Source organism: Mastigoproctus giganteus, chromosome 4 (assembly GCF_048544385.1).
Source record: "Mastigoproctus giganteus isolate SK-2022 chromosome 4, ASM4854438v1, whole genome shotgun sequence".
Classification (NCBI taxonomy): Eukaryota; Metazoa; Arthropoda; class Arachnida; order Uropygi; family Thelyphonidae; genus Mastigoproctus; species Mastigoproctus giganteus.
Window position 1 is genome coordinate 34,290,992 of NC_143578.1, and position 16,522 is coordinate 34,307,513.

General features: G+C 36.9%; 1 protein-coding gene across 2 annotated transcripts in view; it reads right to left on the reverse strand.

Annotated features, from left to right (window-relative positions):
- Nucleotides 1-935: 935 nt before the first annotated feature.
- LOC150086616 (uncharacterized) overlaps nt 936-16,522 on the reverse strand; it is a 72,683-nt gene continuing 57,096 nt past the window's right edge. For both annotated transcript variants that reach the window (XM_090371479.1, XM_090371480.1), the window contains one exon: nt 936-1,298. In XM_090371479.1, coding sequence (XP_090227605.1) covers nt 1,138-1,298 — 161 coding nt within the window. In that variant the 3' untranslated portion in view covers nt 936-1,137. The remainder of the gene's footprint in view (nt 1,299-16,522) is intronic.

The window sequence follows — 16,522 nt, forward strand, 5'->3', positions numbered from 1 at the left end:
TTACAAAAATGTGTGGAATCCACAGAAAGATATGCGAGGGAAACATTCCTAGAAATAGCACACTGGAGATTGTTTTTTCCATCACATGACATTATGACAATGCTCCTTGGCTATGCAGAAATTTCTGACCAAAAACCATATTACTGCTGTCCCCATCACTAAACCTGACAGGGAGGGGATTTGTTGACAGGACTGCGACCCAAGAACAACAGCAGAATTCAAAAACCTAGGACTTTCAAAATGCTTTCCACAATGGGAAGCATTTGTGCACTTCCCTTGTGACATTTGTTCCCTTGTGACCTGTGTCACAAGGGAACTTCTTTTTGAAGGTTACAGTGTAGAAAGCCAATAAATACAGAAAGTACAAATAAAAAAGATTTTTGATCACACCTTGTATAAATAGGAATTATAAAAAAAAAAAAAAAAAACTCAGAGGATGAAACTTTATTATCTATAAACTATGCAGAAACACAGTAATACTATTTTTCATCTTGAAAATCTTTACCTGATGAAATTTTTTATAAACAGGCTTCTTAGAACTGCCAACTGGATACCAGATACCAGAATGGTTAAGTATGCATTCAAAATCATAAAAATGTTCACATCTAGTGCCATATTACTGTCCTATGCTACTACTTTTGAATTCACCCATCTTTACAAATAGGAATAACAAGAAAATAAATATTAATTTATGATACTAATATAAATATGTACACAAAACAGATACATGTTTAAAGATAATCATCTTTATTGCCCTCTCCTAATACTGTGGCACATTTAATCAAATGATTTGTGGCAATGATCTAATGAACGTGATAAGTGGAGGAAATGGGAGGTATAAGTCTATGCAACAATCACATCTGAGATTTACATTAAAAAAAAAAAAAAAAAAAAAACATTCATAATAGATAAAATGAAAACTTATTTGGCATAGACAATGTGACACAGTTTGTTAGGTATTAACCCAAATGAATGCACAGTTATGGAGAAATGGTAATGAGCAACAGAATAATGCTACTTTAAGAGCAAATACTGTCACAGTCTGTTTCTCCTTTCTAAAATCAGGATTAGCCTCCATCATTAACAAAAAATGTTCATTCAGCAACACGTAGAGGAGGAAAGAAGTAGTATGATTTATCATGTTCTCCTTCGTTTTGCTGGTTGTGCACCTGCTGAAACATTAGAAACCTTTTTATTACCGCTACCATCATCAGATCCTCTTCCTTGTCGCTTTCTCTTCAAAGAATTTTCAGGAGTTTCTTCTTTGGATTGATTCTTAGAAGTTTTTGGCGTAGTTACTAGATAAGATAAAAAAATTGGCATCATTATATACACTAAAATCATATTATAACTGAAGTAAAAAAAAATTTATGTGTTTATTAACATACAAATGTATACTATATACATAGCCAGAAGTAGATCCATACAGTGTCTTCCTATTCGATCTTATCTCACTGACTTTAGAGCCCTACTTTGAATTCCTTGTTTGTCCTTTTGCAGGTGGGCAGAAAATTACATAAACATTCTTGAAAAATTTAATTCTGTCTGTCCACTCTTCAGATCAATATTTATTTATGTCAGTTTTTTCATTTAGTTCCATGTTGATAACTCCAAAAACCTCCCTTAGTTCATTTAGTCAAATCAACCCCCTCAATTTCGCCATCAGAAAGCCCTTTACTAGATCTTAAGGGCATGTCTATATACTTCACTCTAACATAGAGTATTAGTTACTTTGTGACTTCTACACTGAAAAAAAAATAAAAAATAAAAATAAAAACCACAATGTTGCCTGCTGTTAACAATTGAATATGAACATCAATAACCATCCGGATCATTTCACATTATGTATAAAATGGATGATTGTTTATATGAATTATAAAATTTCATTTCAGATTCTGAAGTATAAAATGGATGGCAGTATAAAGAGAAAACAAATTTTTTAATCAGACACACTGACAGTTGCGCCAGTTTCTGTATTGTACTTGAAAAGGCCAGGAGGGGGAGGGGGGAAACTGCCTGCCATTAAAATATTGAATATAAACATCAGTTTAGTTTTTCAGATTTTTTATATGAAGAATAAATAGATGGCAGTACAATAATTGAGCCAGTACAGCAGGAAAACAAATTTCATAATCAGAAATGCTGACAAGCAGGGCAACAGCTAACTGCAAGAGCTAAAAAAAAGCAAAAAAAAAAAAAAAAACCACCATACCTGTGCTTATCGATAAACATGAATTTAGCTTTTCAGATTGCTTATATGAAATGTAAATAGATGATAATGCAATAATTGCACCAGCACAGATAGAAAACAAATTTATAATTGCTGGGTGTGCTGGACACAACCTTGGACTGGAAGTGGAATTTCTCGATGTTGCAGTGGCTACAACATTGAAGGCCAACATCGACTGCAAAGAGTTAAGACTACAAAAGAAAAAAACCCAATGGTGACATTTTGACTTATGTTACCCATCTACAGACAAATTCAATGGAAAAGTTTGGTGAAACTTAAGCAGTTGCTATTGAAATTTCTAAGACTTTTGACAGTTTGGCAAAAAGGTCATTTTAAAAAATTTCTATCTTATGGGTTGCCGACTTTTTTTTTTTGCAATTGGTTATTATTATTATTATTAGCCCTATAGTGCAAGGAAGCCTGAGGCTTGTGCTGCATTGGTCAAAAAATTTCCAAGTTACCCTGAGAGAGAGAGAGAGAGAGAGAGAGGGGGGGGGAAGAAAGGAATCACCAAGAAAGAAAAGAATGATGATATCCAGCCCAGGACCCTTGGTGTGCCAAGCCCATACTCACCAGATGTGAGCCCCTGGGGTTAATTTTTATCCATTTTTCTCTCTGATCACTCTCTGTGAGTGATGGTAGATGGCACTCTGTCTTCTAGCTTCTCTATTAATGCTGATGTTCCCCAAGGCTCAGTTCTTTCTCCCTCCCACTCTCTAACTATTGTATATCAATGTTCTTCTTCCATTAACTGAAAATCCTACTCATAGTTTTCTTGATGATAACAAATTGCATTCCACCTTCCATTTTGAGACACCTTGCCCTGCATAAAGAGCTAAATTTCTTGAATATCCATTAACAATTCCTTAGATGCTGATATCCAGGGAATTCTTCAATTGTGCAAAATTAACTAAGTTATCTTTGCGAGATATACAACAGTACTGAGTTTTAGAGAGATTGAAATTAAATCTCGCAAAAAGGAGTCTACAGCTCCTATGCTTATCTTTGTTGACATTCAGATTTCTAGACAAATATTGCTTCCTCTGCATCTAAGCAACTGAAGTTTCTCTTTTGCTCTTGGTGTTACTTTTCTTCTAAACAGCTGCTCACTCAGAAAGAAAAGAATGATGATATCCAGCCCAGGACCCTTGGTGTGCCAAGCCCATACTCACCAGATGTGAGCCCCTGGGGTTAATTTTTATCCATTTTTCTCTCTGATCACTCTCTGTGAGTGATGGTAGATGGCACTCTGTCTTCTAGCTTCTCTATTAATGCTGATGTTCCCCAAGGCTCAGTTCTTTCTCCCTCCCACTCTCTAACTATTGTATATCAATGTTCTTCTTCCATTAACTGAAAATCCTACTCATAGTTTTCTTGATGATAACAAATTGCATTCCACCTTCCATTTTGAGACACCTTGCCCTGCATAAAGAGCTAAATTTCTTGAATATCCATTAACAATTCCTTAGATGCTGATATCCAGGGAATTCTTCAATTGTGCAAAATTAACTAAGTTATCTTTGCGAGATATACAACAGTACTGAGTTTTAGAGAGATTGAAATTAAATCTCGCAAAAAGGAGTCTACAGCTCCTATGCTTATCTTTGTTGACATTCAGATTTCTAGACAAATATTGCTTCCTCTGCATCTAAGCAACTGAAGTTTCTCTTTTGCTCTTGGTGTTACTTTTCTTCTAAACAGCTGCTCACTCAGAAAGAAAAGAATGATGATATCCAGCCCAGGACCCTTGGTGTGCCAAGCCCATACTCACCAGATGTGAGCCCCTGGGGTTAATTTTTATCCATTTTTCTCTCTGATCACTCTCTGTGAGTGATGGTAGATGGCACTCTGTCTTCTAGCTTCTCTATTAATGCTGATGTTCCCCAAGGCTCAGTTCTTTCTCCCTCCCACTCTCTAACTATTGTATATCAATGTTCTTCTTCCATTAACTGAAAATCCTACTCATAGTTTTCTTGATGATAACAAATTGCATTCCACCTTCCATTTTGAGACACCTTGCCCTGCATAAAGAGCTAAATTTCTTGAATATCCATTAACAATTCCTTAGATGCTGATATCCAGGGAATTCTTCAATTGTGCAAAATTAACTAAGTTATCTTTGCGAGATATACAACAGTACTGAGTTTTAGAGAGATTGAAATTAAATCTCGCAAAAAGGAGTCTACAGCTCCTATGCTTATCTTTGTTGACATTCAGATTTCTAGACAAATATTGCTTCCTCTGCATCTAAGCAACTGAAGTTTCTCTTTTGCTCTTGGTGTTACTTTTCTTCTAAACAGCTGCTCACTCTTTAAGAATCTCAAATCCAACCTGCTATGAAATATTGTTCTCACATCTACAATGGTGCCCCCGAAACCTCTCTCAAACTTCTAGACTCCATTCAAAAGAGGACCATTGGGTTAATTAATTACCCACTCTTCCAGTCTCTTCACTCCCTGTCTCATATACATTGTGTCTGCTGCATGCCTTTTCTATAGGTACTTCCACTGGCACTGTTTTTCTGAATTGGCTTCAGCAGTTCCCCTTCTCTTTCAAAACTGTCCAGTCCAGACATGTGATGCAACCAGTCAACTTTTTTTTTTTTTTTTTTTTAAATGAAAACACCAAACAAGAGGTATTAGAACCTATAGTACTTAGTACCATGCATGGGCTGAAGGTTGAGAAGATGAAAGAAGATACTTCTTGACATTAGACTTGAACTTCTGCAGATTGTAATTTTCATGTAAAAAAGTATTAAGGAAGGCCATTCCAGAAAACAGAAGTCGAAAGAATAATTGAGGAAGAAGAAAAGTTGGCTCTGAGTTTTACGTTGGACAATAAAAGGATGTTCACTGGTTGTGGCATGTGTTCGAACTGCTTTGGAAGAGGGAGCGGGAATTACAGAAGCCAATTCAGACAAACAGTGCCCATGGAAGTATCTACAGAAAAGGCATGCAGCAGGAACAGAACATCTATGAGACAGAGTGGAGAGACTCTGTTAGATATGAGTCATTAATTAGTCTAATTTTCATCTTTTGAATGGAATCTGAGAGAGGTTTTGGAGGCACCACCCAGATGTGGAACAATATTCCATGGTATGGTGGATTTGCAATTAATATAGAGTTAACAGCTGTTAGGAAGAAAAGTAATGGCAAGAGCGAAAGAGAAAATCTAGTTTATTAGATGCAGAGGAAGCAATATTTGAAATATGCTTATGCTAAGTGAATTTAGGAGTCAAGGTAATCCCCAATAGAGATATATGACCTTGCATAGAAATCTGAGTATCATCGAAGATAAGCATAGGAGCAGAATAATTCTCTTTGCAAGGTATAAGGACTGAGTTTTAGAAGGATTTAAATCAACTAAGTTATCTTTATTCCACTGGAGAATTACCCAGAGATCAGCATTTAAGGAATTGGTAGTGGATATTCAAGAAGTTGCAGCTGTTTGTGCAGGGCAAGGTTTCTCAAATTGGAAGGTGGAATGCAATGTACTATCATCAGCAAAACTATGGACAGAATTTCTGGTCAGTGGAAGGTCATTAATATACAAGAGGAAAAGAGTGGGAGAAAGAACTGAACATTACAGAACACCAGCATTAGTGGAGAAGTAAGACGACAGAGAGCCATCTACCATCACATGCAGTGAGTGCTCAGAGAGAAAATTGGATACCCAATTACAAAAAACAGATGGAAAGCCATAAGATGGAAGCTTATTTAGAAGACCTTTATGCCAAACATGATTAAAAGCCCTTGAAATATCAAGAGCAACTGTTTGAGTTTCACCATACTTTTCCATTGAATTTGTCCATTGATGGATGGATGGATAAAATAAATGAGAATATCACTGCTGACGGAATCCATACTGCTGATCATTGATCAGATGGAAGGTTTCTAGATAGTTGAAGAGTTGACATTTAATTGATTTCTCCCTTACTTCAGAAGGAGTAGAAGTAAGTGCAATGGGACAATACTTGGATGGAAGGGATTTGTCACCCTTTGCAGGAATTGGCTGGATATGAGCAAATTTCCAAGCAGAAGAGAAAACACCTTTGGAATAAGAAAGTGAAAAAAGGCAACACAGAGCAAGGTTAAGTTCAGAAGCACAAGTTTTGTGAACAAGTGGAGAAATTCCATCAGGACCTGGTGCTTTCTTAGCATTGTTCAAAATCCTTTTGAAGGAAGATCACAGGAGTGTACTGGGAATGGTAGGAGGTGGTTTACCAAGATCATCAATACAAAAGATGAAAGAAAATTGGAATGCTAGCAGGCCAGCTTTATCTTTGGCTGAAGTGGCAATAGAACCATCTAGTTTTCACAGAGGTGGAAATAGATGGGCAAAATATTCAATTACCATTTTGACAAGAAGCAAGTTTTCTACTCTTAGCCTGTTTGAAATCTAGTTTGGACTGATTAATAGCTGCTTTACAATTGTTGCGAACTCTGGTGTAGCAGAAAATAAACATGGAGATTTGGATACAAGCCAATTGCGATATGCAATGTTCTTAGCACATTTATTGGAAAACCAAAGTTTAGATAAAGGACGAGATTTTAAGATGGAGTGTAGAATAAAGGATTTCATCCCTACAAGAATAATTTCACTGACACGATCTAGGCAAACGTTGACATCAGAACATTTGAAACAGTAATCTGACCAAGGAAAGGAAGAAAAGGAATCTTGAAGATCATCCCATTTTGCATTCTTGTAATGCCAAACAACAGAAGGTTGAGAATGACCATGAGAGAAAGGCTCCATTGGAGTAGAGACCATCACTAAGTTGTGATCTGAGGTGGTGCCTAGAGGACTACTCACCTCAACTGTGTATTTAGAAGGGTTGTTTTGAGAAAAAGGTTGAGCATGTTGGCTGTGTGTGTAGGATTGTCTGGTATTCTGGTTGGTAAATGAACAATCTGTGCAGGGTCATTAGCAATTGCAAAATCCTCGGCATCTTGACCGGTTGAGTCCATGTAACTAGAAAACGGAAGCCAGCTGGAGTTGTGAACATTAAAATTACATAGAAAAATTACCTCACTGTTAGGAAAGTTGGACTGGAGAAAGGTCAAGTTTCAAAGAGAGGAAGTCAAAGGATTCAAAGTGATTAGTGGAGTTGGAAGAATGATAGCATCATCAGATGAATGTGACAGAATGTGGTAGAGAGATTTTAAGCCAGAGAAGAGAAGATCAAAAAGGGGAGATTTCAAATTACTATGTCTCTGACAGAGAATATCAGAACGGGCATATGCACAAGTACTTCAAAGCAAAAGGAATCATACAGCGAATAATTTGGACAACTGAGATGAGCAGTGGTTGAATCAACCGACAGCTGGGATTCTGTCAGAAAAAGGACATGGGGTTTGGCAGAGTGTAAGTGGAAACGGATATCATCGAGATTAGAAGTGAGATCACGTATATTTGTGAAATGAACAAGGAATGTTTGGGAGGCATAGGATCTTTTTGCAGATAAGTTTGTTCTATTAGTTTGACAATTCATGACATATTCATGAATAAGAAAATGTGGGGAGGACATTTTCTTATTCATGAATGACAGCAATATGGAGCAATGAAATTTTTGGATATGGCATACACATGGTAAGAATATACCCAGATCCTTGACATAACGTGGCTTCGACAATGCCCTCCGCATACACACTACTCAGACTCCCTCCAGTCACTATCTGGCAGAGAGAGGTAGCAAGATTATACACTAGCTGAACTGGAAATCTCTTAGAGAGTTACCAATAGGTTTGGTCTGGTGGACTATCTAGCAGCCAGCCTGCGAACACTGTTTTAGAGCTGTACTCTCGAAATGTAAAGAAGATTGGATCCTGCCACATCCATCATAACCTCAAAAGAGATCATACTGCATGGTGGATGAGATGGGGGGTTGCCGGTGCTCTGCTCTGGAGACTAAACTTGGGATCCACCACAAGCTTCAGCTAAGCAGTGGTGGTATTGCAGGGATTGATGAGGGTCGTCTACCACCTGGTATTGCCTGGTAACAAGAGGATCGGCATTCTTCCATGTGGTGCAGGTACCACACCTCCAGTATGCTAGGTGTCGTATTTCAGGACATGCACATGGGGGTTATACCTAGGGTTACTGATGGTCCCACCACTGTGAAGGTGCAAACAGAGGATTTGGCTGCCACACACCGACCAGACTTCGCTGAAATTAGGTCCACTTGACTTTACTGTCACCCGAATATCAGTTAAATCAGCATTTTAGACTCCGAAGTAGCAAACTCAGCTTGGCATACCTGAGAGAATGTCTGTGACAGCCTCAACATCCATTTACTGTCCAACTTCAAACTCACAGAACCAACTTTTCATGTTACTTCTTAATGATATGCATATATGCTAAGTGGGAAAAACAGTATATAGAAAACAGAATACTATTTTCTCAAAGCAAAAAAAGAAGCTAGAGAATTCTACATATTCAAAAGCATTACTCCAAAAGAATAATAATAATTTAGCATAATTTAAAGTAATCACCTAATGATTGCACTTTAGGAATGAGAGAAACAAAAGTAAGTCATTGAGAAGCATTAATTAATTTATTCAGGGGAATTTATGTTTAGTTTGCTGGCAGGTATAGAAAAACTGAGGCATGTGGAGGGCATTTTGATCCTATTCACAGGAAAATCTGAATTTTTAATAAAAAACCCACATAAGAAATTATTCCTTAAAGGTATTATAGTGCTGTGGTTAGGTAAACAGAGTTGAAAAAGGCTATTTTGGATTACGAAAGAGTTAAAAAAAAAAAAAAAAAAGTGACAGCAATCAAAATAACCCCCATTCGCTCTGCCTGTCAGCAATTAACAAGTGACATAAAAATAAGATTTAAATCAAATTACCTTTTTAAAACTGCAAATCAGACTTGAATGTGGAAAGGTGAACCATGGCTACATGTTATGTATCACAGACATTGGTAACTTAATAACTTAAAGGGAGTTACTAAAACTCAACAAAAGCACAGGGAGAAAGGTAGATGGGTTGATTTATTAGGAAATTATACTGAATATGGATTTGGTAATACAATGTAGTGCATGTTAATTCATCACTACATTAATATTAAGTGTGTTATTATCACATCAGCTTGTGGAAAGAGTAAAAGGGAATTTATATAAGGAGAAGTCAGTGATGCCTTTACGAAATTATGGAAGTAACGATATTTTACAATAATTAACACACACACAGGCAAAACTCAGAACTGCAAATGTTTAAAATTTCAATCTGGAAGGAATGCTGTCATCTTATTCTTTTTAATTTTTTACACAATGTTATATATTTAGAAAACAGAAAAATTTACATGCAAAGCCTAACAACACTAATCCATATGAGAGTGATAGCAATAAAAAATTACTTATGAAAAACTAGTAATAACAGACGAGTGATGGTTTCACTGTCTTAATGATTTTACATATTTACAGATTTTTCACTAAACTATCCTGTTTACTTTTATATAATGAGCCACTGTCATTGAAAGTAATGTTGAAACCTACTGGTTACAGATTTCTCTGAAACAACTGTGACATACATGTTCTTGAACAATGCTAGATTTCTCACTAGGGAAGTATGGCATGAATTCAAGAACAACACTGATCGAGAGGCTCTCAATCAGCTGCAAGGTGCTTCAGATCATACTAAAACTTACAAATAATGCACTTCTATATACAGTATACATATACATGGTTGACAAGCTGTGTGGATGTGTAATTTCTATACAATACTTTTGCAAAAGCACTCACATATTTTTCTTTTTGTGACTATAGGAACAAGATGTTACATAACTGGACTGGAGAGATCAGACATTTTTCTATATTTGTGGTAAATCAGTTATAAAGAAAAAAGGCAAAAAGTAGAGAATTAATGAAAAAAAAAAAAAAAACACGTTACAGTTGAGTGTCAATAATCCGAACTAATCAAAAATACTGTTCTGGCAACTAAGAAAAAAAAAGTTTAGTAAGTTTAGAAATAAAAACACTAAGTTGTACTTATGTATTTTTATTCATAGGTAACAAAACAAATGGAACTTTCAGCCACAATAACATATCTATAGGCTGTATGAGAGTAAATGGGCCTGTAGTACTGGGATCCACTGCTCAAATAAATAAATACGTTATGTCCAGTAAAAATTTTTTAATACACATTTAATTACAAATGGTTTGTAGCTTTCGAGGCTAAATGAGCCTCTTCGTCAGCAGCAAATACTAACAGAATGGAGACAATAGAGACAAATTTTCTTGAATTACGTGATATATTAATTATTAGAACTATGAACTGCAGCAAGGGAATGAGACTACACTATCTTGGAGGCAACTCTTTTGAGACTAGATAAGCGCTGGAAGCATAACCACACACGTCCATGCAGCAACAATGAACACCAATCTAGTGGTTGAATGGTCAACCTCGTGCCCACGCATGCCTCATTGTGCACACAACTGTATCCTTTAAAATTTGTCTCTAACGTCTCCATTCTGTATTTGCTGATGAAGAGGCCCGCTTAGCCTCAAAAACTACAAACCATTTGTAATTAAATGTGTATTAAAATTTTTTTACTGGACATACGTATTTATTTATTTATATCTATAGGCCTTTAACAAAAAAAATTACCTATTTTATGCTGCACCATTTTCAAACTTCGTTTCTTTGCTGCCAGATCTCTCTCTCTTTTCAGCAAAAGCAGTTGAGAATTGGATAGCTTTTGCTGATTTTGCTGATTTGCTAGCATTTGTTGATCGTTCGTCGATTCAGTTTGTTTGTCAATTTTCATGTATCATTTAATTTTGTTAATTGGTAAGGTAATAAAAGTATAAATTTGTGCTTTATATCTTCATTTTTATAGCCTGTGGATAATATTCCTCTGAGTTTTGCTTATTAGAATTGTCTTTTAATAGAATCAAAATTCAATTCGCAAATGTGATCACAATAACTGGCACTTACTGTAATTATTTTATGGCACCAGCATAAAAAAATAAATAAATGCTGGCTCGTTCGGATTATTGATGTTCGGATTTTTGATGCTCTACTGTATATATTACAGTAGAGCATCAAAAATCCGAACTTTGGAATTAAACTTGGGGATGAACTTTGGAATTAAACTTGGGGATGAAAACAAAGAAATCGTGATAAGAAAATATAAAAAAACTTCACTACCTCTCAATTCCAAAAGGTAATGAAGTTATCCAGGCATTACCCTGAAACCATAGTTAACTACTATTTTTAGTCATGCAATATAAAAGGGCTACAATAATAAAAACAAAACAGAAATCATATCCACACCTTCAATCTGGAATAAGATCTGTTACTCAAGGACCATATATACCTATTATTACTCCAACAATGAATCTTGATACAGTTTCATCTGCTTCTGAATCTGATGGTAACAGAAATGATGATATGGATTTTAAACCTGAAACATCTAATGAATCCCAACCTTTGTTACAAAGTGAACTTCATCATTTGGTAGGTAATTTCAAAGCAGCAAGCTCAATACTCATTGGATTCTTCCTCTTGCCCAGATTAATCGCCTGAGGGGACAAATTCAAATTGAGGAAAGACAGTTGTAGAATAGATGTGTGGAAATTTGTGGTTGATTGCTGGAAAAAACTTCTGTCTGTTGTGGACGTTGACAGCTTAAATAAATTCAAGGCAGAACTAGACAAACATCTAGAGTGAATAGATAGGTGAAATGGGAAGGTCTTTTTTTTTTTTTTTTTTTTTTTTTTTTTGGATGATGCTGTATAAGCTTGTTTCTTGCAACATATGCTTCTACTAATGCTAATGCTAACTTGAGTCTCCCCATTCTGGACCTCAGAATCTCAAATTCAGGGATCCAGGCATCAGATTAAGAACTTACTTTTCAACAAGACTATCATTTTACTGGTACAGAAATCATGAGAAAGAGTTTATCCCATATTTATTTTCAAAATGATTCACTGCTTTACTGAAACAATATTTCTGAATTAAAACTAAGTTGGATGCTGCAATCTATAAAGCAAGTGAATGGAAATTGCTCATCAATTCCTTTAAAGTAATCTAAAAGGAGGAATCCGTCATGAAGATAATTTGCATCTATTCCCACCTGAATAAGTATATACCAAATACAAAGAACATGGTTGGTAACACTGTAGACTTAAGTCTTGGGTATGTTCCTTAGTCAATGATTTAGTTATATAAAGTTTCCATGATTTTTGTAAAAATGGACAGCAGAGCACAAAGTGAACACTGGATACAGCAGCAATGACCATGCTGAATCAGCCTAATGCCAAGTACCAAACACACTCAATGTGAAAGTCAGGTGGACTTGAAAAAAAGTCAAATTACATTCACTTCATATAAAACTGAATGAAGGTTCAACAAATAAGAGGTCTCCTAGTCTTTTTTTACCTCTTATTTGTTGAACCTTTCTTCAACCTCATATATTCTGTAATTCTTTTTTAAAACACAACCATTTAATATTCATTTGGGTTTATCTTTTACCAGTTCCACGATACTACATGGACAGTAATAACAGGCATTCAGGCTCTATACTTTAGGTAAGATTTTTCCAATAAATTTTTAATAATTGTTTGAATTAAATAAAAATAGCATAATGTTAATGTATCCAACTTTTAATATTTGTTTTCAGTTCTCCATTTATAACTAAATTGTAAATAACAGCCAGTTACAGTAGTTCTAGTTTCCATTTCTCTGACAAGTCAAATTCTAGGTGGTAGATGACTCTCATCAACCGGTGAAATACCACCACTTTGCTTATTGGAGGCTTGAAATGGTGGAACCCATGTTTAGTCTCTAGAGCTAAGTTCCGGCCAACCCTTCCCTATCTCTTCCATCATGCAGTATGATTGATGATTTTTGAGGTTATGATGAATGTCGTGGCGAGATCCAATATTCCTTACATTTCGAGGGTACAGCTCTAAAACGGTGTTCGCAGGCCGGCCGCTAGATAGTACACCGGACCAAACCTATTGGTAACTCTCTAGGAGGCTTCCGGATCAGCTAGTGTATAATCTTGCTACCTCTACTCTGCCAGATAGTGACTGGAGGGAGTCCGAGTAGTGTGTATGCGGGGAGCATTGTCGAGGCCACGTTATGTCAAGGATCTGGGTATATTCTTACCACATGTACGCCATATCCAAAAATTTCATTATTCATACAGCATGTCCCACCCACTTTTTCTTACTATTGAATACACCATGAATTGTCAAAATAATAGAGCAAGCTTATCTGCGAAAAGATCTAAACCTCCCAAGGACTTCCTAATTCATTTCACAAATATACGTGGTCTTAATTCCAATCTCAACGATGTCCATTTCCACTTGCAGTCTTCCAAACCCCATGTACTTTTTCTGACTGAATCTCAGTTATCAGTTAATTCAACTACTTCTCATCTCAGATGTCCAAATTATTTGCTGTATGATTCCTTTCGCCTCAAAGGTGGTACTTGTGCATATGTCCGTTCTGATATTCCCTGTCAGAGACTTGGCAATTTGGAATCTCCTCTCTTTGATCTTCTCTGGCTTAAAATCTCTCTACCTCATTGTGTCAAATTCATCTGTTGTCTCTACCGTTCTCCCAACTCCACTAATCACTTGGAGCTCTTTGACTTCCTCTCTTTGCAACTTTACTTTCTCCAGTCCAACTTTCCTAACTGTGAGGTAATTTTCCTTGGTGATTTTAACGTTCACAACTCCAGCTGGCTTCCATTTTCTAGTCACACCGACCCAGCAGGTCGAGATGCTGAGGCTTTTGCAATTACTAATGACCTAGCACAGATTGTTCATTTACCTACAAGAATACCGGACAATCCTAATCATACAGCCAATACGCTTGATCTTTTTCTCACAAACAACCCTTCTAAGTACAAGGTCGAAGTGAGAGGTCCTTTAGGCACTTCAGATCACAACTTGGTGATTGTCTCTTCTCCAATGGAACCTTTATCTCATGGCTATTCCCAACCTCGTATTGTTTGGCATTACAAGAATGCAAAATGGGATGACCTGCGAGACTTCTTTTCTTCTTTTCCTTGGTCTGATTACTGTTTCAAAACTTCTGATGTCAACGTTTGCTCAGATCGTGTCAGTGAAATTATTCTTGCAGGAATGGAATCCTTTATCCCACACTCCACTTTAAAATCTCGTCCTTTATCTGAACCTTGTTTTTCCAATAAATGTGCTAAGGCTGTCCAAGAGAAGAATGTTGCATATCGTAATTGGCTTGTTTCTAATTCTTCAGTTTCATTTTCTGCCTACACCAAAGCTCGCAACAATTGTAAAGCAGTTATTAATCAGTCCAAACTAGAGTTTGAACAGGCTAAGAGTAGAAAACTTGCTTCTTGCCCTAATGGTAGCCGAGCATTCTGGTCTCTTGCCAAAGCTATTGGCCGCAACTTTTGCCCATCTCTGCTCCCACCTCTGTCCAAACCAGATGGTTCTGTTGTCACTTCAGCCAAGGATAAAGCTGACCTGCTAGCATCCCATTTTTCTTCCAGCTCATGTATTAATGATCTTGGTAAAACACCTCCCACCATTCCTAACACGCTCCATTCAATGCCTCCTGTGGTCTTCCGTCAAAAGGAGATCAGAAGGATTTTGATGAATCTTGATGCTAAGAAAGCTCCAGGTCCTGATGGTATTTCTCCACTTGTTCTCAAAACTTGTGCTCCTGAACTTACTCCTATTCTTTGCCGCCTTTTTTCACTTTCTTATTCCAAAGGTGTTTTTCCTTCTGCTTGGAAATTTGCTCATATCCAGCCAGTTCCTAAAAAGGGTGACAAATCCCTCCCATCCAATTATCGTCCCATTGCAATTACTTCTACTCTTTCTAAAGTAATGGAGAAATCAATTAACCGCCAACTCAACTACCTAGAAACCTTCCGTCTGATCAACGATCGCCAGTATGGATTCCGTCAGTGTCGATCCACTGGTGATATTCTGGCTTATGTTACCCATTTATGGACTAATTCAATGGAAAGGTTTGGTGAAACACAAGTAGTTGCTCTTGACATCTCAAAGGCTTTTGATCGTGTTTGGCATAAAGGTCTTCTAAACAAGCTTCCATCTTATGGTTTGCCAACTGTTTTTAGTAATTGGTTATCCAGTTTTCTCTCTGATCGCTCACTGAGGGTGATGGTAGATGGCTCTCTGTCTTCTAACTTCTCCACTAATGCCGGTGTCCCCCAAGGTTCAGTTCTTTCCCCCACTCTTTTCCTCTTGTATATCAATGACCTTCTTCCATTGACTGGAAATCCTATCCATAGTTTTGCCGATGATAGCACATTGCATTCAACTTTCCATTTTGAGAAACCTTGTCCTGCTCAATCAGCTTCAAGTTCTCGAAAATCTGCTGCCAATTCCTTAAATGCCGATCTTCAGGTAATTCTCCAGTGGGGCAAAGACAACTTAGTCGATTTCAAACCTTCTAAAACTCAGTCTTGTCTTATATCTCGCAAAAAGGATTCTTCTGCTCCTATGCTTATCTTTAGTGACACTCCGATTTCTAGGCAAAATGATATATCTCTTTTGGGGATTACCCTGACTTCTAATCTCTCTTGGCACAAGCACATTACAAATATTGCTTCCTCTGCATCTAAAAAACTTGGTTTTCTCTTTCGCTCTCGGCGTTACTTTTCTTCCAAACAGCTGCTCACTCTGTATAAATCGCAAATCCGCCCTGCCATGGAATATTGTTCCCACATCTGGGGTGGTGCCCCCAAAACCTCTCTCAGGCTTCTTGATTCCATTCAGAAGAGGGCAGTTAGGTTAATTAATGATTCATCTCTAACAGAGTCTCTCCACTCACTTTCTCATAGACGTACTGTTTCTGCTGCATGCCTCTTCTACAGATACTTCCATGGGCACTGTTCTTCTGAATTGGCTTCTATAATTCCTGCTCTCTCTTTCAAAACAGTCCGAACACGTGCCGCCACCAGCCATCATCCATTTACTGTCCAACTTCAAACCCACAGAACCAACTTTTCATCTTCCTCATTTATTCATTCAACTGCCGTTTTCTGGAACAACCTTCCTTCATACGTATTTCCTGAAAATTACAATCTACAGAAGTTCAAGTCCAATGTCAACAAATATCTTCTTTCGTCTTCTCAACCTCCAACCCAAGCACGGTACTAAGTACTATAGGTTCTAATACCTCTCGTGTTTGGGGTTCTCATAAAAAAAAAAAAAAAAAAAACTATGTGGCATTTAATGTGTCTAAGCCTTTAAATCACATGCGCAGTTACTAATGGTCATCTCCATAATCTTGACAGTTTCTCAGAATCATTTTATTAATT